This window comes from Carex rostrata, chromosome 15 (genome assembly GCF_964058835.1).
Source record: "Carex rostrata chromosome 15, lpCarRost1.2, whole genome shotgun sequence".
In the NCBI taxonomy this organism is placed as follows: Eukaryota; Viridiplantae; Streptophyta; class Magnoliopsida; order Poales; family Cyperaceae; genus Carex; species Carex rostrata.
This window is the reverse complement of record NC_135932.1, coordinates 371,193-398,697: the sequence shown is the minus strand read 5'-3', so window position 1 is coordinate 398,697 and position 27,505 is coordinate 371,193. Positions and strand designations below refer to the sequence as shown.

Below are 27,505 nucleotides of genomic sequence, written 5' to 3'. Positions count from 1 at the left end.
TAGATCTGGTTGATAGAAACCCTAAACATTAGTATCAACACAGAAAACAGTAGCTGCAACATCAACTCGGGGTCCCATATGGACCGTACGGGAATCTGTACGGGCCGTATGCCTCGGGGCTGAACAGAAATGAAATCTGAACCCTTGAAACGCCTTTTTATCAATTGAAAACAACTTTAATTCTCTTTTATTGTCTTTTAAACTTTTCATAAATTAGTAGAATTGTTAGAACTAAACCAAACCAATTTCTCTCACTTCTAGAATCTTAAGTGATTTTAGGATAAGTCCAGTCATTTTCTTCCGTCCCTGTGGATCGATACCTGAGCATACTCATCGATAGGATCGTACACTTGCTATCTGATTTGACATAGTATAACAAAGGTTTAAAAGGTATAGCTTGCTATACCGAAACTTTGTAGAATATATTATGTGCGAACAAAACAGATTGCAACTTCCACAACATGATAAAAAAAATGTACTTTCAAACTGTACTTTTGGAAGTTGCAGTTATAGGAAGTTATTTGCAGTTAATGTTAGTTATTAGCAGTTATTTTGACAAAAAACGTGATAAAAAGGCAAAATAATGAATACCGTAAAATTATCAAGTTAAACTGTGAAAACAAAAGGCAAAAACTATATATTTACCAAATTATAAAATTAGCAGATGAAAACGATAAAATAAAATGTTAAAAAATAAAAATTTCAATACTGTAAAATAATCAAGTTAAACTGTGAAAACAAAAGGTAAAAAACTATAAATTTATCAAATTATAAAAATAGCAGATGAAAAAGATAAAATAAATGTTAAAAAATATTAATTCTCAATACTGTAAATTTATCAAGTTGAACTGTGAAAACAAAAGGTAAAAACTATAAATGTACCAAATCGTAAAATTAGCAGATGAAAACGATTAAATTGTATTTAAAAAATATGAATTTTCAATACTGTAAATAGTCAACCAAAACTGTGAAAACAAAAACCAATACTGTAAAATTGCTATATCTAAACTATAAATCCAGACATTCAGAATAAAAACACAAAAAGTAAAAACAACAATAGCTCAATACTATAACTGACACATCTTCACTACAAATATAACGATTCCAAACTGTAACACAATTGCTCAACAAAACACATCAGTTCAACACCATCTGTTCAACTGTAAAATAAACAAGTTGTTTTGAATACTGTAAAACCACAAGTTGCATATTGTAAAACTACAAGGTGAATACTGTAAAACAACCTGATTATGCTCCAGATCGCCTCGCTCTCATCTCTCTCCTCCAGATCGCCTCTCGCTCATCTCTCTCTACCAGATCGCTCCTCTAGATCGCCTCTCTTAGATCGTCTCTCTCCATTATAATCTAAGAAAGATGCCGGAGAAGTTCGTCGGAGAGAATAAAGCGCCGGCGAGTAGTGGCGCCGGCGAGCGGTGAGTAGTGGTGTTCCGTTAAAAAATGAACTGTAGTGCACAAAATAACTTCACCTTTGTATCCCCGCCACCTCCTTTCCTTCTGCCGTGCCTCCAGAGGAAGCATCGGCGGCGGCCTTATCGAAAGGCTGGGCTTCTTGTGACATGGCGTTCTTCCTCTTCCTCTAGAAGAGTAATCCCATTTGACCTAGCTAGGTCCTAGGCTAAGAGGAGGAGAGGAGACAAGTAGAAGGATTGATTGTCGGATCGGATTTCAATCAATAAATCAATATGGCCGAACTGGAGACGACGAGCAAGGAGAAAAGAAAGAAAGAGAGAAATTCAAAAAAGAAAATCTGATCGGAAATTGGGGAGATGAAATTCGGAAGGTTCCGTCGTCGGGCGATATGTTTAAATATGAGCAGACGAGACCGTTAGAAAGTGAAAACCGGATAACGCTGTGGACAGATAGTGGACAAAACAGGATGGACAAGAACCTTTTCTCATTTAGTATAGCTTCTTTCTGCATCTCCTTTATTTTATTTTATTCTTTCGTAAGTTATATAGAGAGAGAGTGATTGAGAGATATATGTTAACTTACTTTGAGAACTAAAGAGGATGTTTTACTTTCAATTTATATTTTTATTTTTAAAGTTTAAATAGTCGATTCGAACATTTCAATTTGATTTTTATATTAAAATGTGCTTGGAGATTAAATTTTATATTTTTTGAATACTTTTTACTATTTTTTTAGAATATTTGAAAATCATTATTTTTTTTGAATTTATTATTATTTTTATTTTAATGAAAAGTTGTGATTTTTAAAAAATATATTTTATTCTATAAAAATAGTAAAAAATTTCTAAAAAAAATTGTAAAATTTGATCTCTAAACACATTTTAACATGAAGATTGTGCTGAAAAGTTCGAATCAACTATTTAAACTTTAAAATTGAGATATGAATGAAAAATAAAACACCATCTTTAATTCTCAAAACAAGTTAGTCCATCTCTATATATATATCACACGCTTAATAGCCAAAATTTGCTGATAAACTTTCGTTATTGCTGATATCACATACTGATCAACTTTAAATATTTATAGGTTCGCTAACGACATTGGCACTATATACATACAAAGATACACATCTCCATCCATGCATGCCCCTACATATAATTATTTTTGTATGTAAACATACGGACAAAATTCGGTTGGATTATTAGAATAGATTTTCTTTTCAGAACATGGCCGTTTGGCTGGCGTGTGTTGCACACTTACACTTAAATTGTCCCAATGCCCGGAGATCAGAAAGATAATTTGTCAAATCAGATATGTTATTAAATTAGAATTGATTTACAACTTACCCATGCATGCATGACTTGACTTAATGTTACTTTACTTTTAAATCATTTCATCAAATTATTATTGTATTTACTGTGATGAGGGACGGAACTAGAATTAAAATTGAAATGAAGAACTAAATAAATTATTAGTGTAATTATATTTTATAATAAGCGGTTAATATATATATATATACTTATATAAATTATAGAATATAAAGAATTAAAGTGCTAATTATTTTTAATTGATAGAAGTGGCTTAGGAAATATTAATTTTTAGTTTTTAACCAACATATAGTTCCGCCACTGTTATTTTATCTTATTTTTTTGGAAAAACTGGACAGCGACTGTCAAGGGTACTTGTATTGATCAGTGTTGTAAAAATCGGCCTTAACGGCCGATTAATCGAAAATGGTGGTCAAACCGTCACGAATACACTTAACAGAGTACTTTTTGCGGATTTTTCCAATTAATCGGTCGTTTTACCGTTTAATCGGCCGTTTATTCCCGTTTATTCCCCTTGTTTCCATTTTTTTTCAGATTTTTTTTTAACATTGAATTTTTTTTTTATGTGATAGTGTGTGAAATAAGTTTTATAAATCATGTATTGTAGTTTTATTTGTACTTGGACATACATTCAATAATTTTTATATATGTTTTTTCTTCCTACTTACTTTAAAATTAATTAATTCTTCTTCTATTTATTTATCATATTTTTTCTTACTAATTACTGATGTAATTTTTTTAATTAGTACGACATATTCATTTATGAAACTAAGTTGTTATTATAAACTAAATTTAGTGATTGTATGTTGGAATGTTTCATTTCTTTCATATAATATGTTATTAGCATTTGAAAAAAAATTTAACTCTTGAATTTATTTTTTCATTAAATAAATGTGTTATTGACACATGTCAAATACTTGTACGTTAAAAAAAATAAGTGTAGTGTCATGTTATAATAATGAAATTAAGTTTATTTGATAAGTTTAATGAGTTAAATAAATTATATATACATAAATTTAATAAAAACGTACCCATTGACACCCCTATTTGCAATGACACTTGGCCTAATAATCTATTCTCCAAAGACCACACTGTTGCGGTGTTTCCAGATATGCCATAGTGATTTAGAGTCCTTTTTCAAACATGTGATTCGTGGTAGAGATGGACCACAGATCGATTGCAAGACTAATTCAACGCTCCTTGTATAAAAATAAATAAGATCCCGGCCGGCTTGTTGATCGATCTCTACAATTGGCGCCATGCAAGGGCATAACTCTGTTGACTGTTGACTGTTTTCTTTTTTCTTTCTTCGAATCAATCAAAGATAATGGCTTGGCTTGTGTGGATCAGATCAGATCAGATCGTATCGATTCCGATCTGTTCAAAAATAATACTAAAATATTTCAAATGCGACCTGAATCTGTGGACAAATATATATATATATATGTGTTTGCAGTGGCGAGCCATGCCAGAGATATATAATTTACAAAATTATTAAGTTTTTTTGTGTGTAAAATAAGATAATTCTTTCAACAACTTTGATAAAACTATTATTATTTGACTTATGCTTATGTTCTCACCGTCTCCCGCGATCTTATAATTACTAAAAAAATCTTTTTTTATTAGGTTGCTTAGTCTTTCGGTGGCTCTGGCCATATAGGTGGTTTAAATTAATCATGCGTCATAACGCAATTGGATTCAGCATATCAACAGAAGCAAACTGTTTACAAATCATGCGTCATATATCAGCAATTAATTAACACTGGTTCAAGGGTAGCCAGCTAAGGTTCAAATTTAATTACGAAATCTTGTGAAATTACGGAAATGCCAGATTTAATTTTTTTCTTATATGGATTTTTAAGACTATGTATCATATTTTAGAAGAAAAACAAATTATACGGACTGTATATATACTGTATTCAAACTGTTATGTCGTGAAAAACATTATTCTTATTAATATTCATTTTAGATATGTCCCGTATTATAAATTAGTTATAGAAATATTATAATTTAGCTTAATTATTTTTCAAATAATGCTACTAAATTCGTGTTTTAATGTTAATTACATAGTATATTTAACTGCATATTTTAATTAAATAATGGTCCGGAATCGATAATGATACACTAAATTATATGCTCTTTTAGATTAATTTTTATTGCAAGTGTTTACACTTCTTTAAATTATATAAGGGATATTGTTCTTTCTATATGTAATGTTGCATTGATAATTATATATATTACCAATAATTTTACATTATTTATTTTTATTTTCTGTCAAAAATACGTATGTAATTTTATTGAAATTATTCTTATAATTAAAAGTACTACACAATAAAATAAAATAAAAGTCACCAACTGCGTGATACTCATTACTAAATAAACGCCTCATTATATTTTCAAAATAAAAGAAGTAACAAAGCGGGCCAAAAGCAACACTAAACTTCGCACTTAGTTACTTATTACAAATTTAACTTTTTCATAAGGACAATTAATTGTAGTTTAGTCTAATAATTAGAGTTTGTAGAAAAAAATGACTTCAAAAAAAGCATATAAGCTTCAGACTTTATATGCAAAAAAAAAAATATAGTGCTCTGTAGAGTTTAAAGTAAGACTATTTATGTATATGATAATTAATATTTCAATAACTCAAAGTAATTAACCATAAAAAATAACTCATAGTAATTATTATATTTTATCCACTACAAGAAGTTCTTTAATAATATTAGTTTGTTAGATTTATAAAAAAAAAATAAAGATAACAAATTTTTTATTAATTTTTTATTTTCCATTATTGTGTCAAATAACCAAAATAATAATAGGCTTTCATATACATATTATAAGATTAGTCTAAGGGATCCCTAATTAATTAGTCATACTAAGTTGAATTTGCTCCATGCATGTGCTATTTGAATTTCAAAAAAAAAAAAACAATTAAGATAAACAATATAATACTTGTTGGCCCCACCATACACTTGACAGAGATAGTTGATTCTTTATGTAGTTGTGAAGGACAAATTGAAGAATAAGATGAGAATAGTTTTAAGAAGTAACTACCAAATCACAGGGATATTATTTTGTTTTTAATAATGTTACAAAGCACGGTCATATACTTTGCACGTCGAACACTTTTAATATATATATCCAATATTATGTGTCAGTCAATATATCATTCGTCACGAAGATTTCGGAATAGTATCCATATAAAACTTAATTAATTGTCTTTTTTATCAGCACCTTGTTCAACGAAAGACAAAATAAATTAAAATTCGAGAATAATGATTATGATACTAGAAGTAATTATTTAATAATTTTACGAAATTTATAAATAGGATGCAGCAATATATAATCAAATTATTTACAAAATTACATTTCTTTCGCTGATTTCTATAAGTATCAGTATCTTGGTACATTAAATTTTTTTACTTCAATATATAATATTTTTTTTTTAATTCATAGCAACATGAAAATAATTAAAATTTATTTGTTATATTTTTACTAATTAAAAAATAATTGGTAACAGCTGAGTCTACATTCTTGATCAACCCTCATTATCAACTAAACAATACTCAAGATCGATGAAATAAATGTGCAATTATAATTTAAAAAAAAAAAAATTCAGCCGAAGCAAGCAACACGAATTTCGCAATCACTTACCAGTCAGGCAGTCACCTTTTTCACAAGGACAATTATATATGTGGAGATTACACTATTTAGAGTCTGTAGACAAAAATAGACTAACAACCATATTATTTATATATAGAGTTTATATGAAAACATTTCCAGCGTTATGTCGATATTATATTATATATATTACATTTCGTATTCCTATAAATCATTAATTTCTATATATATATCTTAACAGTAAAACTGATCCCTAAACTGAATTTGCTGCGCGCATGTGTTATTTGAATTCTAAACGTAACTTGAAGATAAACTATATAAACTCTAGCATTTCCTCGTTGGTGCCATCATACTTGACAGAAATACTTGATTAATTATTTATATATGTACCATTAATTAATCAAAGAGCTTACTTGTTGGATTGAATTCTGGATTGACATGCATATATATATCAAGCCCACGTGTAATATACTAAAGTATATGGGGAAGAGTTTTAACAAGTAACTACCTAATTAATTAAGATTTGAAAGCGATATGATCGATTTGTGTTATATTTTACTCAGCAGTCAGCACGACTGAATGCTTTACACATGGACGCTCTTAAAATATCCAATGATAGATATATCATTTGTCACAAAGATTTGGGAAAATATATATTATCCATATTAAAATTATATTATTTTTTCAGCTATTTGAATTGAACGAATGACAATTAAATTAAAATGTGAGAATATTAATTTTGATAACGTAATTATTTAATAATATACGAATTTTATAATATTTTGCGGTACCTACGCAAAGCTTTCTTATTCTAGATATGATAATTTTTTTTTTTTTTTTTTGTAATATGTTACAATGCATGGTTATGAGTTATGACTTTTGTAAGTCAATTGCATCATTAGTTGATCATGGGCCGACAAGTTTTAACAAAACATGGGTGCTTACACTTTCTTATAATAATTAATTAAGATATATATATATATATTTTTTTTTTATTTCTTCTCAAGTTCTCATCCGTTAAGTTATCTTTTGTTTCATTCTAGGTTTGTAGTCTGAAGTCTGAACGTTGAGCGCTTGTCCTCTGATCTCCCACGCGCCTAGCTTTCCTGTACTGTACATAACGTAACGCGCACTGTTATACTTATATTTAAACAATTATTAGGAGAATTGACGGGACGCCTTCCCAAGAGGATCGGATAGTTCTATTTCTAGAGAAAATGTTTTTGTCCACTAAGTTTTGTCCACCATTTGTTCACAAAGCCTTATCCACCGTCTCTTGACTCATTTTAAACCTTCTCCGATTATTCATTTCCTTTTTTGAATCTTTCCTTCCCGATTATTCATTTCCTTTCTTAGGCGATTTTCTTCCTTCCCTGATCTGCACGATTTCATTTAAATCAATTTCGCTAGTTCATTCAAATTGATTTCGCTACGTTTTATAGATGGATCGGTGAACGACTTTATAGATGGATCTGGACGATTATAGAAGTTGTTCCTTCCCTGATCGCTACGTTCCTTCCCTGATCGGTGAACGACTTTATAGAAGTTGATTTCGCTACGTTCCTTCCCTGATCGCAATTTATTTCGCCAGGAGTTCTGATCTTAAAGGTTGAATCAGCCATTTATTTCGCCAATGCCACCTATATTAGAGAAAAGTAAGGAACACAAATTTTATTGTATTAATAAATCTTTTATTTTTTTATTTAATATGTTTATTTTCGGCAGCGTCTTCGATTTTTTATACATGATCGCAATGGAACCTTCAATCGTGGAGCGCGATCGAATAGAAGTTGTTTTTGTTGAAGAGCACGGCAAAATTCAAATCTAGTAAATTATTTCTGTTGAATTTGTTGTTTTCGTTGTATGCAGTAACAGATTTAGCATTTCAAATGAAATCTGGAGGAAAGAGATGATAGAGAGGCGATATGGAGTATTGATATGTTAATTTTACTGTATTGCCCCGTTAATTTTACAGTATTCATCTTGTGGAAATCTGGAAGAAATAGATGATAGAGAGACGATATGGAGTATTAATCTGTTAATTTTATAGTATTGCCTTGTTAATTTTACAGTATTCATCTTGTCATTTTACAGTATTAATCTTGTGAAAATATGAAAGAAAGAGATGATAGAGAGGCGATATGGAGTATTGATCTGTTAATTTTATAGTATTACCCCGTTAATTTTACAGTATTCATTTTGTCATTTTACAGTATTCATCTTGTGAAAATCTGGAGGAAAGAGATGATAGAAATGTTGGGGTTTACGGTGCTGTAACCAAAACCCGTTTAGGCTTAAGCTGCGGAATGACCGTAGAACAAAAATTTCTACAGCCAACTTAAGCTCAGGATTAAACGGGGTATGTCAGGAAACTTTCCAAGGCGGTCCACCTTCAGTATTCCTTTGGCATCAAAACCCAATTTAATCTTTTTTACAGATCTACTCCATGATTGATTTCTAAAACTTTAATCTACTTACCAATTAAATAGATTAATATAGTATATTTATACCTTGTTTCCAAATCACAGTTGGAATGCAGACCGAGCGAGTAGAGCCTCACCAAGGAAGGAATCGACTCGGAGTATCACACGTGTGATACCTTTATCGGTTATCCACCAGGACTAACCGGAGAGCGGTTTATTTCTTCTGCCAGAAATACCATAAACTGCGGAATTATGCAAAAACCCTATTCACAGGAAAAAAGACGAAAACCCGTAAACACGAATTTTCGGTTGCTCAGTTTCATCAATATGCAAAACTGACATACCGCGAAATTCGGTAAAATACTATTCATCGATCCCGTAAATATACTTCACAACAACTCGCAAGATTATACGTCAACTACGTATAACTTTCTTTTCTCAACCGAAACACTATTTGGGAGAGAAACCGAGAAAGAGAGAAAATACCGATTCGTTTCGACACAAAATGGTATGAGTGAATTAGTGATTTTTCTCTCTACCCCTCCACCCCTATTTATAGGGTTTAGGGTCGGTTGCCAAAAGACCAAAATGCCCTCCAAGTTCGGCCTATTTACAAGATATGCCATTGAATGGATAAGGATGACACGTCATGTGGATAAGATCAATGACGTGTCATCTGGATAGGATCGATGACATGACATGCGGATAAGGACGAATCTGAAAAGACCCGAATGCCCTCGGCCTGAATACAAATAATATTCGTATAATTATTCTGAACAATTATATATATTTTTCTTGCGGTTGTTGTTTCGGTAATTTATACAACGTGTCCTGCACATTTATAAATTAACCGGTTAACTTTTATACAACGTGTCACACACGTTTATAAATTGACCAATGTTTTTGCTTGTTATTTTTACATAACATTTATAATTTAATTATAACACGTATAATTAATTATAACCATCTTACTATTGATCATAACCAATTTATAATCAATCACAATAAGATTATCTGATTAACTCCTATATGGTGTGACCCAATAGGATCTGTGTTATGTTGGTAAATAGAGTTAAAACTGTTTTAACTTCTATAATCATGAGCGGCATCTGGCAACACATCATGACCATCCAATTACACAGATGATGTTGTACTGTACAATATCACGATCCAGTAAACAATTTACTTGTGTCTGTTCTTCTGTCTCATAGCTATCAGATCAGTTTCAAGGTAGATGTGTGTCATCCTTGCTAACTGTATCTTTTCTTGATCTTGAGTAGATTATCAAATATAATTACTCTTGTAATTATACCGCATGCAGATAATCTAACTCTACCAAGGGGCCCAGTGATGCTATAGCTCGTATAGAGATACGAGGGACAAATAGTATTCTTGGTAAACTATCACTTCCTCGGCTAAGCTATACATATGGAAAAGCTACCGTTATGACTGCTTTTTACGGACAGTGGTGGATAACAATCACACGTACATATTTTTCAGTGGGAACGATAAATACCTCATACTGTAGAACGTGACACTGAATGAAAACATAAATGACTCGAACACAATTCTATTTAATGTTTCATTCGGGGTCTGTCAAATACCATGTTCCTAGAACATGTATCTATGTGATTAAAATGACATCTTGTGTCAGGTGGTTTGTAAAACTTAACCATCTTTTAATCCACATACTAACCTTATCGCGGTAATTAGTGTTCCTGCTAATTACCTTGGTCAGTGACCTTTTAAGAGTATATATCATCTATATTATGGAGTTTCACAATTTCAGTCATGAACTCGAAATGATCCATAAATTCAATAATACTTAAGGCAACAAAATGATATATAAATAAACATTCAATTCATGAACAAAGCTTTATGATAATTTATCGTATTATTGACTTCGAGATTATTACAAACTAACAAGAAAGGCGATATGGACTATTGATTTGTTAATTTTACAGTATTTATCTTGTAATTTTATAGTATTCATCTTGTAATTTTACAGTATTCATCTTGTGAAAATCTGGAAGAAAGAGATGATAGAGAGGCTTCTTACTCATGCGAACAATATTCAATTGAAAATTCTACTGTATACAAGATTCAATTTTATAGTTCTGCTGATTCAATTTTACAGTATATAAGATTCAACTGTAAATTTTACTATGTAGAAGATTCAATTTTACAGTATACAAGATTCAATTGAAAATTGTACTGTATACAAGATTCAATTTTACAGTATACAAGATTCAATTTTACAGTATACAAGATTCAATTTTACAGTATATAAGATTCAATTTTACAGTATACAAGATTCAACCCAGTGCGGACGCTAATAATTAACTCTAACTGCCAATAACTAACTCTAACTGCCAATAACTTCCTATAACTGTAATTTCCGACAGTACAGTTTGAAAGTATATTTATTTTGTCATGTTGTGCAAGTTGCAATCTTTTTCTAACTATCTTGGGACCACTTCAAATAGTTGCTGGATGTTGTATGATTAACTGATATATTTTATGGTATATATTGTATAATTATACAACATTTAGAAGTAATTTTACAGTATTCGCGCAAGTCAAAGCTGTGGACAAATGGTGGACAAAAGGCTGTGGACAATTAGACGCTTCCCTATTCTTATTCGTTATTATTTTACGGCTATCAATATGAATTGGATATTACACAGATTTAATAAAATATTAAATATTTATAAATATGAACTGAAAATTAAAAGGAGACAAACATAATTTGAATATCTAATTGAAATATTATAACAAAATTAATATATTATTTAATATACTATTTGTTTATTAGAAAAATAAAAACAACATAAAATGCGGATATTATTATTTGGGTAAAGAAACTTTTCCTCATTTAGTTATTATGATGAACAAACTATTTTTTTCATATTAAATTAGTTATGTCGTTGCAAAATATATATCTTGTTAACAAAAAATAATCATCAACATAATTATATTTTTAATTAATATATCAAAATATGTTTCTATAAACATATATGATTCTAAAAGAGTGAGTCTATGGTACTATGCATATTACGTTTTGGCCCGTAATACGGCTCAATATTCGACTTTTTAAAATCCTAACGGTCGATCCAAACTGTTAATATTGTTCTCCATATTAATATGTATTTGGAGACCAAATTTTACATTTTTTGAAATTTTTTTACTATTTTTTTAGATTTATTGAAAATCACTATTTTTGGATGGTCCAGAATTTTCAGATCAAGTGATTTTTTAAATATCTAAAAAAATAGTAAAAAAATTTCAAAAAATGTAAAATTTGGTCTCCAAACACATATTAATATGGAGAATAAGATGAACTGTTCGGATCGACCGTTAGGATTTTGAAAAGTCGAATATTGAGCCGTATTACAGACCAACCCGTGATATGCATGGTACCATAGACTCACTCATTCTAAAATAAACGGATAAAATAATATGGATATGGATAATTGTAACTGAGTGTGGGTTAACTTATAACAGCATAAAAGATTTTTTGTTTCATGCTATTCCTTCATATTTTATTTAAGTTTGATAGTATACTTATTCTATGACTTATGTTGAGTAGAACTAGGGTGTTCTTAAGTTCATTAAGGTTCTTGGTGAATTCAAGTCTAAAACCCATCGAATCGGCTTTAAATGAGGAATCTGAACTGTTGAAATCCGTCTACTTTACGAGTGATGCGTGTACTTGTAAACAATTTTAATTTTGAAATTAATTTTTCATAGAGTCAAGTGGTCAAAAAATGTTCAAAAAATGAATGTGTTAAAATTAATTTATTAACGTTCTAATTTTGACCGCTTTATTCGAATGTTTAAAATTTTCACATGTAAATGCATCACTCGTAAGGTAAACAAGTTTTAACAATTTGAATTCATTATTTGAATTCAATTTGATGGACTTTAGATTTGAGTTCACCAAAAGACTTGGTGAACATAACAACACCCTAGTTCTACTCATGTCACAACCAAACATGACATTACATAATTGGTTTCTTTAATCTATATGTGTAAGTCTTTAAACTTAACATATGAATTCTTTAGATCTATCATATCAAGTTTTTATACATTATATATAAAAAAAAAATAACGATACAAATATAACTCATATAAGTTTTTTATTATGGATATAATTTGAAAGAGAAAATTGAGAAAAAAAATTACTTTTATATTCGCAAAGTACCACATATATTGTTTGAAAAATGATTGATCGGAGTATTTTTTTTGTTTTTTTAGTTGGGGCAGATTGAGAGACAGAGAGAGGTGGAGCTGGAGGCCAAACTTTTTCTATTTTTTTATACAAGCTTACAGGTGGACAAAATATTTCAACGCAGGTACCAAGACGTAGGCAGTAGACTAGCTGTCTGCCAAGATAGGTTCCATCCCAGAAGAAATTAGCAAACTAAGAAAAGCACCTTTGAATTGAATATGAGAAATATATCTAGAACAAGTCTCCTTTATCAAGAGTAAAAAGGATCTAATTAACTAATCCGTGTATTAGTTCGGTGTGAACTATGAATATTTGGGTACCAATAAAATACCTTGAGCTGGCAAGGTTTCGTACTTGTCAAATTTGTGGGCTTCTTGAATCTTTTCTTTCCTAGAAAAAGCCTCACTTGGTAATTTCCAATGGCATTTTTGTAGTACAAGAAGTCAAGAAGCTTAGCTTTCTTACAATCATCCCCATTTGGTTCTTTCCTGAAAAAGTCTAGTTAGATTTTGTTTAGTATAGGTTAGATTTACAAATTACAATCGTGTCATTTCCTGGAAGAATCAAGCAGATTCCAGATACCATGTAGCAAATATGCAGCTTGCTTCTTCCCGAAAAGGATTTGAATTAGGGACCCTTCGGAATATTTTATGCATATTTTAAATTTGTTTGGAATTATTAAATTCCCTTTAAAATTTAAAAAACTCACACACAAACGTGCAGTCTGTGTATTCGTATTAGAGCTCAATATAATAGCTTTTATCCTAAAACTCATTTTAAATTTATAAAAAAATTATTTTATTATTTATTAAAATAAAAAATATATGTAATATGTATAGAAAAAATATTCAATATTTTAATGTATCAATTTGTGAGGATAAATAATTAATTATTGTTGCGCACGCGCAAATGTATCTTATGAATTTGATCAATTGAGAATTTTGTGGTGCACTAAATACTCTGAAGGACTTGGAGGCCCAATATTTCTTCTAAGGGGTGATATTTTAGCTGAGCCCACTAACTTGAGTTACATTTTGGGCCTACAAACAATTCACCAATGGATCTTGTATACCAATACCATTATGTAAATCAACTCAAATTAATTACAACAAGCTACTTAATTTCTGATTTAGTTTATTGTGACTACTATTTTAAATTTTGCATATCTCGGTTCCTCAATTCAGCTTATACTCTGCTGCATTTTTCATATATAATCTATAATTCTTTATCCATCTGTTTATCCATTTACAAATGCATAACAAATTGAAATCCACCCATAATTTTAACTAGGAAAAGCTATTTCGAAAGTATTTTCTTTACTAATATATAATAAATTAACTAGTGTGGAGAACTAGTCTTTGGTCTAGTAGCAAAAACACATGGCTTCAATGTGAGAGATAATGAGTTTGAAACCACAAAGTGAAGAAATCATATGTAATATAGACAGAAAAATTAACTATTGCAAACTCAATTTTGAAAAAATTAAATACAGTGCATAAAAAAAATCAGCAAGGTGGCTTTAAAAGATTTTTACTTGAAAAAATATCAGCAAGTAAACTTACAAATATCAAAACTACAGAAAATAACCTGATTTTTTGAAAATATTCAAAACTAACATTTGTACTGAATTATCCAGCCCAAAACAGTGAAACGTTTAATTGAGTTAATTTTAAACGGTTTCAAAAGCTTGATTGAATATTTTAATATTCAAATTCATCATGAAGTTTGTCATTTTCGTTAAAATAACAGAAACGTTTGAATCTTTTAGTATATAAATTCATCCAAATGTTTTGACTCAAATGAGTTTGAAGCGTTTGATTAGCCATTAATTCAATAAAATAATCAGTACTCAATTTCTATTATAATTGACGATGTGAATTTATAATTTTTAATTCAAAAGTTGCGGTGAATACCGCCACTGCCATTGCCAGAGAGGTAACTCGGCAAGTCTATCCATTGATACATGCGGCCAGCTCCATCGACACGTGTCGGACTCACGCTCAATATGGCACGTGAGACAACAACACGTGTCCTGCACTTTTCTCCATCTCCCTGGATTAAAAGTACCCCTCCATGTTTCTTCTCTGAGAGAGATTATTACAAGAAATAAATTTTGATTGAGGGAGAGCAAGCAATGGCGCTGATACCCTGGACACGAGGGATCTTTGATCCATTTTCAACTGACGTGTGTGACCCTTTCTTTGGTGGCGGCGGTCCCTCAAGCTGGCTACGGGATACCGGTCGCCGAGTAGGTGGGGAAGAAGATGATGCGACCGCACTTGTACGTGCAAATGTCGACTGGCATGAGACTGATAAAGGACACATCATCACTGCCGAAATACCCGGTTCTGAAACTGAAACTGAAACACACTTTTCATTTTTAAATTTCTTTTGATTTGCATCTTTAAATTTTTTATTTATATTGTTTGCTCAGGTGTGAAGAAGGAAGAAGTGAAGGTGGAGGTAGAAGAGAACAACGTGCTGCGGATAAGCGGGCAGCGGGTCAAGGAGGAGGAACAGAAGGGCGACACATGGCACCGCATCGAGAGGAGCAGGGGCTCCTTCCAGAGGAGGTTTCGATTGCCAGACAGCTCAGACTTAGAGAACATCGAGTGCTCTCTTGAGAATGGGGTGCTCACTATCCAAGTGCCGAAGAAGGAGACCGACAAGCCCCGCAACATCAGATCCATTGACATATCTTGAAATTAATGCTCTGGTACAATACCAGTACATGGGTGTTATCGTCGTATCGTTCGGCTCAGCTTTGATCTTTTGTGTGTATCGCATGCTTTTGTGGTTTGGTTTGTGTGTGTGTTAAATTAATGGTGATGCTTGGTTGGTTCGGCTCAGCTTTGATCTTTTGTGTGTATCGCATGCTTTTGTGGTTTGGTTTGTGTATGTGTTAAATGGTGATGCTTGATATGTATGGCATGGTGATCTATGTGTGGCGTGGTTGTATAAATATATTTGCATCTACTCATATAATACAATAATAATTTGTGCGCTGTGTATATATGAATTCTCTGTTTTCTGTTTTCTGCTTGAGCATAATCAGGGGAGTTCTGCATAATTGGAAACATGACCCGTTGATTCCAAGTCTGTCGAATTTATTATATTCATTTATGAATATAACAGTTCGCAGTATAGAGCCAATTAAGTACTATTGGAAACAAGCTAAGAAATAATTAATAAAGATTTAAAAAGTAATGTATATATGAAGCCGACAGTAGTGTTTATTAACGGCGGATCAACCAAGAGGATCTGTAGTATTATCATATATAGATGCCAAACCCACTTCCAACAACATATAATGTTAATTGTTCTCATCATTTTTAATTAATTGTAATTATAATTATTATTGTTCGTATTACTAAATTACATATTACATTGAGCGATCGAGGCTGTATAGCATTATCTATTATGCATACCGTACGTACATTCATTTCTACTTTGAATCATTATCTTCGTTTATAAATTTCAAATACTCAAGGAAATTACAATAAGTCAAAATTATTTCAAGGTCACATTTGATATGGCTATATAAGAACATGTTCAATTTATAATTATTTTGGATTAAATTTTTTATTGCTGTTAATACTATTTTAATATTTAATTATAATATTTTGGCAATATTACTATATTTTATTTCATAATTTTATTTATTAAATGTACATTCAGCTTGACTATTAAATATGCATTTCAATCATGTATAATGGTGCACTAATCAAATTACTATTCCGAATAGCATTTATTTCCGATCCAAAGCAATTCAAACGTACAACATATTAAAAAGCCATTCCGAATAGCTGCTAATCTAACTCATTCGATGTTACTTGTAAAATTTAGAATATCAGTTATTTTCGTGTGTAAAGAGAGAAAACAATATTTCTTTTTTTGATTTCCATCAATACAGTTCTTATTTTTTTTTTTTTAAAGAGGCTAAAAAGCTCATTCCATTAAAGGAACAGTTAATTACAAGCCAGGCATTGTTTTGTTTCAGTTCATCAGTTTTATATCCTGAATGTTGCTAACATCCAAAAAAAAACAAAAACAAAAACAAAAATGTGAGCAGTCTAGCTGGCAACAGATAAGCCAGCATACAGAATTAGCTAAACACCAGAAATAGTCTAAGTTTGAGATAACTAAGCCCCAACACAATGGGCTAGATTTGCTACTAATAACAAAAAGTAAGTAGGAATCATAAGGTCTCATATATCACTGTTAGGAACACAGGGTGGCTCCTGATACACCACTAACTCCCTTCCAGGGGGAATGCACCCAAGGAAATAGCATCTTTAATGATAGGCATCCAGTCTTCAGCTGCCATCTGAGCCTTCTTTTTAGCTCCCCCTGTCCAGTACAAAACAGTATTTTTAATTAGTAATATAAGAGATCTAGCAGTTTTACAGGAACTACCATTAAAACAACAATCATTCCTATGTTTCCATAAAATTCAGCACACAACACTAAACACTAAAAAAATCCAGCTTGGTCAGATTTGGATAAGGTGAATGAGAATTGGAAAATATCTTTCCAATCCCTCCAGGCATGCATGTAGTGTTGACTTCTACCAAGCCAGAATCATACTTGTTGAGCTACCTGACATTGAAGGAATAAATTATCCCTGATTTCTTGTTCAAGACAAAATTGGCACTGTTGGTTGCCTACCCACCCTTTTTGCACTAGTGTGTCAATACAGTTCTTATTTGACGAAGTTGATATTGTTTTTATCATCTTCAAGTTGTGACGATTCGTTTGAGACTTCACTTGTCTTTCTTTTCTCTTCTTTAGTCCTTCGCTGCCTTACTACGTATACTGCTATTCACTATTCCAAATATACTATTAAAACAATATTTTTACTGTTCCAAATAATATCACATTAACACTAATTTCACATAATATGAAAAATTACTATTTTTCTCTATTCTCATCTATTAATATGAAAAATTAACACTAATTTCACATAATATGACTTGGTTGTACGGGACCTCAGAAACAATCGATTGTATATTAGCCTACCTCTGCAGCATTGAAATCAGCGGTTTTCAAACCAGCTTAATAAATAGTAAAAAAATTCCAAAAAATGTAAAATTTGGTCTCCAAGTAGATTATAATATAGATTAAACATCTAACGGTTTGGATTTATTGTTTGAACATCACACGGCTAAAAATAGCCCCGGCAGCACCTGGGCAGAACTGCTGCCAGCAGCAATTTAGCCACAGCCTATATATATATATACCACGAGAATGAATAAGAATTGAATAATTATCAATTACCGATTTGACTAACGTAATGACTAACCCAATGTGTACTAAACTCATTATAAAGTTTACTTTCTTTGTTGATTTTGTTATAATAGAAGTTGCATGAACTTGTTATATATTCAATATTACGCGTAACAATCAAATATCATTTTAGGAATTGGCACACAAATTTTTTTGAAAAAAAAAACAAAAAATACAAGCCCGAGCATACTTAATTAGCACTTCGGAATGTAGAAAATAAAAATTAATTATGATGCCCAAACTCTATTAGAAATTTGACCAGGAAACGAATATATTTAACTTAGTAACTTAGACGATGTTCTTTATATAAAAGGTGACAAGTTTGAAATTCAATTGAAAAATCTTTTATGAATATTTAAAATTAAAAAACTTGACTATAATTTTATTTTAAAAAAGAAACTCGAGATATATGTTTTAATTTATATATGTGTCTACTTTTTTTTTCCGAAATAATAATTATATCCATTTTTATATTTGCTTAAACATGTCTGATTAAAAGTTACAAAATATCAGATTCCTCTTCTCATTTAATTGTAATTGTAGTAATTTTATATTGGTGTACGGCACCTTGATAACAACATGTCAATTGGTATAGGCTACAGATTGCTACAAGTACTGTTAGATTGAGGTTCGGCACCTTGACAAAAACACGTCAGTACGTGGTATAGATTGCATAACTACAGTTAAGTGTTTCAACACTCAATAACAAAGAACAGTCGCTGATCTAGCTACTATGTATATGGACAAAATTTGGTAACAGCTAGAGTACCAAAAGATGAAAGGCATGCTTGCCTCCTCGATTACGAAGAGTCCAATTAAAAACAATGGACGGTCCAGATCAATTCATATCAAACTCAATCCGGTGCATGTTGAGGTTGTAGGAGGTCTGCTTTGAGATGTGCCAAGTGAAATGAACGGTTCAGATTTACCACTTGCACCTTAGATACCTACGGTGATGCGGATTCAATTACGAAACGGAATTGTGAATAGATTTACTTATCTGTTGAACCCAAGTAATTATTTTATATATTTTATTTACAATGATATATAGTAATAGTTATGTTTACTTGCAGATATTTTTCTAAATTATGATTTGCTTTATATTATACAATACATATTTTGATTGTGGAGTAGAAGTAGGATATTGTTTTTAAGCTCACCAAGGTGTTTGGTGAGCTTAAATCCAAAATCTATTAGATTAGCTTCAAACAATAAATCCAAACTGTTAAAACTAATTTACTTTACGAGTGATGCAGATTTAAAAACATTCAACTCAGCTTTGCTAATGAAATGGCAATGGAATTGACAGAAACCAACTCAGGCATTATGGAAACCATCAATTTGATACCACAGGCAGTGCTATTTACCAATTCCTTGGCACACACACAGGACTTCTACAACCACTCAACAGAGCACAAATTAGGCGCAGGTAATAACATAGCCTTCTAGAAACATGATTGGGGATGGGGATTTTTAGAAGAAAAATTTTCAAACTTATACACACACAATAAATGGATATGCCACAGTGCAACAAATGCTCACATCCGATCCACTAACATCCATGTTCAAGCCGATACTCACGGTAGAAGTAACACAGGAACTCACATCTTTGCAAAACCGGTTAAATCAAGTGGTACTAGTCCCGAACCAGCAAGATGAGGTGTGGTGGAGATGGTCACAAACAGGACAATTCACAGTTAAATCAGTTTACAGGGCAATGAAATATACACCAAGAATCATGTTAGAAACACATGCAATTTGGAAAATATTGGCACCACCGAGAATAAGAGTTTTTGGTTGGCTAATGAGCAACAACAGGATACTGACTATTGATAACTTGACGCGAAGGGGTTGGCAACTGGTAAACCGCTACATAATGTGCAAGAGCAACATGGAAACAGTGGATCACATGTTCTGTCACTGCCCCTTCACATTAGCGATATACTCGGCAGCGGTACCGGATTGGTACAGGGTACAGAATTCAAATTCATTACAGTTGCTCTTAGAAGAAAAGGTAAAACAAGAAATTAGATCGACACTTCTAATCGCACAGTTCATTATATGGCGAGAAAGATGCTCTCGGACTTTCAGAGATACTTGCAAGGAGATGGAGGAATTAATTGGTGAAATACAACAACAGAAGCAATACTTGGTCAAAAAATAGCAGCCAAATACAACCACTATCTCAATAAATTAGATTTTATTTTCAAGCTTTCTTTTCTTTTTTCACATTTCTTCATTTCTTCTTATTTCGTAGATTTCAATTTCGGTCATTTCTTTAGATTTCAGCTCAAATGTTTTGAGCACATTTGCTTTACTTTCACAGTTACAAACTCTTTTGTAACAAAAACTATCAATAAAATATGGGCATAGACCCTTATTTTTCCTCAAAAACTTTACAAGTGATGAATTTACATGTAAAGTTTTTAGAATTTCGAATTAATTTTGTATAAAGTCAAATGGTCAAAAAATGTTAAAAAAATGAATACACTAAAATTAATTTATAAATCTTTTAATTTTGACCGCTTGACTTTATACTAAAATAATTCAAAAACTTAAAATCTTTGTATGTAAATTTATCACTTGTAAAGTGGATGGATTTTAACAGCTTAGATTTGTCATTTGAAACCGATATAATATATTTTGAAGTTAAGCTCACCGCACACCTTGGTGAGCTTAAGAACACCCTAGTTTTACTCTTGATTGTGTACACATATAACAACTCACAATGTTTTTTTTTTAAATTAAAATATCTATATTTATACGTATTGTTCCTATTTTTTGTACTATTTTTTTTTAAATAAAGTAACCTCTAGGATCACCGTTTATATTAAAAAGAAAAACATAGTTCATACAACAAAATAACCAACAAATATATATACTCTATCCGACCAGTTATTTATATTTATAATATAAATATTAAGATTAACGCATAATTATTTATAAGATTACATTTATCCGACTTTAAAATAATTTTTCGCTTGATGACATCATATCTGTCTGGAAAAATTATTTTGTTATTTACAACACGCTAATTTTTAATGAGGATTAGAAAAAAAAAATATATAGTTCATCCAGGAATTATTGGGTCAATTTGGGCTCACATTACCGTCTGCGGCCACTTGTTGGGCTTTTATGGAACTTTTATTTGTTTTTTGGTAATTTTTGCTTTGCTGAAACGGCAAAGGGAGAAAAAAAATCCAGATTGTAAAATTCCAGACCTAAATCTGTCTACTTGAACAAAATGTTAGATTGGGGCCAAGAAGGCAGTAGAGATGCAGAAAAAAGATTTGTCAAAATTCACCAAAAGTGGGTAGTAAGTAGTAACTACCTAAGATTGGGAATGATAAAATAAGTAAATAATCAGGCACTGAAATATGCCGCACCAAACATACTATCTAGGCCTCTAGGGATGATATTTTCTAACCATGTTATTTAATTCTGTAATAAAAAAGAAATTTTCACAGTAGATATAAGTCACAACTCTTGTTAGTCTTTTGCTCTTGCAATGGCTTAAGCTAAAGCTTGTGATTTTTGAGATCCCAAATAACACTCAAGGTCTCCCATTCAAAAATATTAAACCAAAATTCCAGTCAAACCTCAAGTAAATTACAACTGCTTATATTGATCATCCGAACACTTTATACCCCTTACTACAACCATATCTCAGCATTCCTTCCAAAACCCTACCATAGTCCTCCCCACAATCCTGTTCTTCATTTTTCAAGACCAATTCTGAGCACAATTGAATAGCTTAAGCAAGGCACAATTGAGGTTCTTAAAAAGAGAAACATCGCAATCGCCGTCAACCATCAAAAAAAAAAAAAGAGAGAAACATCACATCTACAGAGCAACCACAGAAATAATTAACAGATGGCCTCACAACTATAGAAAGAGATCATCTGGTCTTCCTTTTACCAGCATGTCAGATGTTGGTACGAGACCTGAGGAACTAACCTAATGCAATCCTGGAGACAATGTTCAATGTGCATGGTGTCCACATACCTCATTCGTGTACCACTTAGCATTTTGAACTCTTCAAAACAAACACAGATTTATTTCAAAAAATTATATAAATATTTCAAGAAACAAACACAGATATCCTCAAACACAATAACAACTCCATAATATCTAGCTGCAGTTAAAAAGAGTAAAATATTAAACAAAACACAACATCAGGAAGTTGTGTTTAAAACATCAGAACGTTCAAAATAATGAAATGAAAAAAACATCAGGAATTTAAAAAGAGTATAATATCTAGCCTAGGCTTGCGACCTTCAAAAAAAAAAAATCATGAAGTTGATTAAACTACAGAGCACTTAAAAGATACTTTCTAGTCTGAAAATAAAGATATGAAAAAAAAAAAAAATTATCTAACTAGTTGCATGCTCAAATCCTTCATAAGCAAAACTTCAGTAGTGCTACCTGCTAATCCTAGTCCCGTATCATTATTGAATTAGATACACCATGAAAACACATATGCATTGACACCATTAGAATTCTTGATTCCTGTTATATTACAAAAAGTGTAATTAGCACATCTTACTCTGATTGGAAAATCTAAGCATTTCAAGTGTAATTCATACACCTTATAACCTTTATTTATCTCTCTATCACACCTTCTACGGCAACTACTGCACATGCAATAGTACAAGTAATTCACCAAGTTCCCTAAAGCACATTCATATTTCAGCAGTGCTGCATATATGCATCTTTACTAACACCTTGTTTGGATGGAGAGTAGAGGGAGGGAGGGAATGGAAAGGAACAAAAAATTTCCGTTGAATCGTGTTTGGTTGATAAAATTATATCGGAGGTGAAGGGTACAGGAGGTGAAAGATTTAACCTTGTATCATTATAATTAATAGAATCGGTTTCCCTCCCAAATTGAGGTGTAACGGATAGAAAGAAATTTTGTTACAAATATTTTTAGAAAAAATGACACAAATGCTCAACTCCATATCTTACATATATAATTCTCATACAAGATTTTTTTCTCAAACCTATAACAGTCACCGAATTTCTCATTAACCTCCTAAATTTTAATCAACCAAACAAGAAATAAGACGGAAAGGAAAGTTAAATTTATTTTCTCTCATTAATCATCCAAACACGAAAAAGTTAAATATGTTAATCTTCTTTTCTATTCCATTCTATTCCCTCCTATTGTTTACCTCTCATTCCTTCCTCTACTCTCCATCCAAACAGGGTGTAAAGAATTTGCTAGCGTTATAAAACAAAGAAATCAGAAAATTTTCTTTACAAAACAAAAATTTACAACTTGCTTAGGTTCAATGAAGTCCCTTTTCTTTTGAAATTTTACAAAAAAATGTTCCTCTGCAGAAGACAATTTTCTGTCCTCTAATCTTAATTTAAAACTGGTGGACATCTCAGACAATTTTCAATTTGGATAACTAATATTGCCTACTTTTCGGTTCACTAAAATTTCCATGTGCCAGTCTACCAAAAGCATTTGTGACTGCCATGCCATTTCTTTTAAGGGCATGCTAATATTACAATGGCAGTGATTAACCAAACTGATACAAACAAACTTTGCGTGATTACATCAATGAATGTAACTGCTAACGACAAAATATGTTTTTGTAACTACTAATGACCATTTTAAATCAGTTAGAAAACATGTCCTTATATTTAATGCTACCAATGACATAACATACAATATTTACCGTGTTGTCACCATAACAGTAACAACAAAATGTGCTTTTAAATTTGCTAATGATCATTATAAATCAGTTAGAAAACATACATGGATGTTGCCAATGACATTACATACAATATTTATCTTTTATAGAAAAAAATAGGAGTTAAAGATCAGTACCTGTTAGAAGCAGGACAGCTAGATAAGACTAGGTGTAACCCACAAGGACAATCCACATACTGTAGAAACAACGTCTTCCCACAAGGGCTTATGTGGAACCACCTTCCCTCTTTCAAGATTAGCCCGATTTATGCCAACACGAAGAGAATCTATGGTCAAAGAATGCCTTATGTTATAGTATACTTCATTCTCTTTCTTTTCATCCCAATGCAGACCAACCAAAGCAGGCCATCGAGAAAAAGCACCCGCTTTCCAATATACTTCACTCGATGCCATATCTGCAGATGATCACACCACTTAAACGCAAAATAAATAATCTTTCCAGGATTTTGAAAAGTTCGAAAAGTCCTGACTATAAGGGACCCACTAGAATCTGCATCTCCCTCAACCAACTTTATCTCAGTAGGAAAATAATTATAGTAGAAGTTGATTTTGGAAGGTAAGGTCCACAAGGGACAGCACTGAAGGTCATAAACAGATATTCCCATTTGAGTATTTACCGTGTAAACCAAGTTATTATAGAAAGCGAAATCCCGCAGTACTAGACCCGCATCCTGCTTCAGTTTAATCCATTGAGAATCCCCAATGCGGCAGAAGCCCAACTGCCAATTTGATGAAAGTTGACAAAACAAAGCCACAACAACGCAACCAGGCTTGCAAGGAGTGCAAGACAGACTCGCCTTCTTTGTGCAGAATTCTTTATGCTGGTTGGAAGGAACAGACCTCATCCTCTTAGATGTTGCAGCCCTCAAAAGGGTTGGAGGGGTATCCAGGGAAGGAAGGTCGATCCATCTCTTGGTAATTGGGTTGAGCAACGATACTCTGGGTAGACAGTCCAGAACAAACCAGCCATGGGAGGAGCCACAGCAGTACTTGCCCCTCATGTATGGCAACCAAAGCCGATATGTTTTTGACTGAGCAATGTCATAGAAGATTACACAAGGATCAGATCTCCGGCGGGTACGGAGCTGAGGAGGGAGCATGAGCCATGGGAGTTGGGAGGGAGATGGTGCGGATGGGGGATCAAGGCTCTTCGCCACGCCCTACAAACTGCTCTGAGATGAATGTATTGTATGGTGGTGCTGCGATGATCAGTAGCAAATCACCTGGGAGATTGGCCCAATTAGGTATCTTCTTGGCTTCCTTCAATAGTAACTGCTTGGAATGGCACCTGGACCTAGAAGATGAAAGAGAGAGTAATCTGCTTTCCATCCCTGTACCTGCTTTGAAATAGATATATTATTCATTAGAGAGAGAAAAAATATATATATTAGTCAGCATTTCACATGTCTAGCTGAAGTGGAAAAAATGGCAATTTATTTTTCCTTCCAAGGATTAAGAGTCGTAGGCCACAAACATATATAATCAGATGCAGCCCTTCACTTGAAGAAAAACCAAGTAAAATTTTATTGTTAGATCTGATTTTGCAAAAAAGTACAGCTATTTCAAACAACACCCATCGTTCAAAGTTCAAACATCTACATGGAAAACAATAAGCCAAAATTTAGGCATCCAACCAAACATGACTTCTTTGAATGAAAAATGACAAATGATAGTGATTTCTACAATTTTCAAATTTAATCCCAGACAAAATTTATCACTAACTGTCATAGTGCATAAACACTAGTGGAAATCAACCTAAAAACTTAATTTTAACTCCTGACAAATTAATTGTAAAACTAAGTCTCAGTGAAGTCCAAGTTAGCTAATGAAAACCCTTTGAGTGGACTTCATTTCCTCTGTCAGTCTTCCCTAGAAAATGCAGGACCCTTTTATCATTTGGACTGTCCAATCTAAACTGGATGGAATCAAATTCACATCAACCCCCACGCCATCAACGACATCAACAGATAGATCAGTCGTACATTATAAATTGGATTACCTAAACCAGAAAACTAGGGTCCTTTCTTAACAGAACAATAGCAGGTACAGACGCTTTGGTGCCTAAATTTGGTTCATGTTAGTTCCAGTTATAGATGCTTCCCTGAGATTCATTTAAGAATAAAAGATAGAAAAAAATATTTATGATTTGTCAGTCAAAGCAGATGAGTACCTAATGATTCAAAGTATAAAAGATAGATAAAACATTCACATTAAATACATACCTACTAATAACCCACTGAGGATTCCTTGAACTTAGCCAAGCATTTTTTGATGAATCCGCCACTCCTAAAATCAATCAAAAAGTTGAACGTCGAGAAAACTAATTTTCACATGAGAAGATCTGATAACATATGAAAATAGAGAAAGGCACTACGCTGACAAACTTGAAAATCAGCTACATGCTAATTTGCAAAGAACATTTAATTGACAAAAAAAAAAATCAGTTAATTCGTAAGAAGTGAGAACATAATGGAGCGTAATGTACCGGAAAGAAAATGTACATACAGATAAAGACAAAACGCAAACTAGATTTCAAGAGAGCGAGATTTGGAGAACAAAATAAATATGCAAGGAATTTTGTCGAACCTTTTTGTAAGCAATATTTCGTGCAAAATTGAACAAAAAATCGTTCCATCTGATAATATAATCGACTAATAAAAACAGGAAGCTAGAAGGAAAAACAAACAAAATTTGAGAGAAAACAGAAGAAATATACCTCATCTCACGAATAGACTAAAGACCGAAAGGGAATGTAAAAGATAGCGGAAGAAAAGAGGCAAGAGAGAGGTGGATGAGCTTAGGCTAGGGTTAGGGTATTGCGAACGGAAGTGGAAGAGGGAACGAACTCGATAGCAAAAGAGCGGGAGCGAAAATGGATAGTAACCTTCCATGAATCACCACGAGTCCGGTCAATCCGATCCGAGGTGCAAATGTGCAATGCACAGAATTCATATGATAATATCTGAACACGGGACTGACAGTGACTTGATAAACGTTTCGTTGTTCCATTATAACATAACAGAACTAGTCCAAATTTCAAACTGTTTTAATATAAAAAGATAGCCAAATTCTAGTCCATATATAATTAAAAATAAAGAGAATCTATAAATTCTAGTCCATATATGAAAAATTAACCCCTATATAAATTACAAAGCACAATTAATTGGAAACACATTTTCAACTGGTAATACTTCGCATAGCTGTTATACCTTCGGACATTATCGTTGAAGTTTGCACATTAATACATTGCTAGTAAAGAAAATAAAACTTAAAGCTATGTTAACTGTATTTTTAAATTTTTAAATGTAGGTCTAGTTAAAAGGAAAATAAATAAAGTAATGATATTACTACAGGGAGAAGCTGTATGGCCCCACCTGTTCTCTTTAATGTAATATAATTACAGAAGAGTGTATATAATTCTACACAGATGCTGTTAAACTGCTTATGGCCAAAAAGAAATTTTT

At 32.0% G+C, this 27,505-nt stretch overlaps 1 protein-coding gene and 1 long non-coding RNA gene across 5 annotated transcripts; one reads left to right on the top strand and one right to left on the bottom strand.

The window, feature by feature from the left end:
• Positions 1-15,061: 15,061 nt before the first annotated feature.
• LOC144566429 (17.4 kDa class I heat shock protein-like) lies at positions 15,062-15,863 on the top strand. The gene is made up of 2 exons (XM_078316443.1): positions 15,062-15,378; positions 15,468-15,863. The coding sequence occupies exons 1-2, from the start codon at positions 15,168-15,170 to the stop codon at positions 15,734-15,736; spliced, it is 480 nt and encodes a 159-aa protein (XP_078172569.1). The 5' UTR covers positions 15,062-15,167; the 3' UTR covers positions 15,737-15,863.
• A 6,586-nt stretch (positions 15,864-22,449) lies between these two features.
• Positions 22,450-26,945, bottom strand: LOC144566410 (uncharacterized). 4 transcript variants are annotated; one of them, XR_013515190.1, is made up of 4 exons: positions 26,758-26,945; positions 26,264-26,327; positions 24,159-25,381; positions 22,450-22,828 (listed from the first exon to the last, which is right to left on the bottom strand). It is a non-coding gene; the product is annotated as an uncharacterized LOC144566410 (long non-coding RNA). The 4 variants fall into 4 exon arrangements; XR_013515188.1 differs by having other exon boundaries at positions 24,159-25,378; XR_013515189.1 differs by having other exon boundaries at positions 26,264-26,945.
• Between the last annotated feature and the right edge of the window lie 560 nt (positions 26,946-27,505).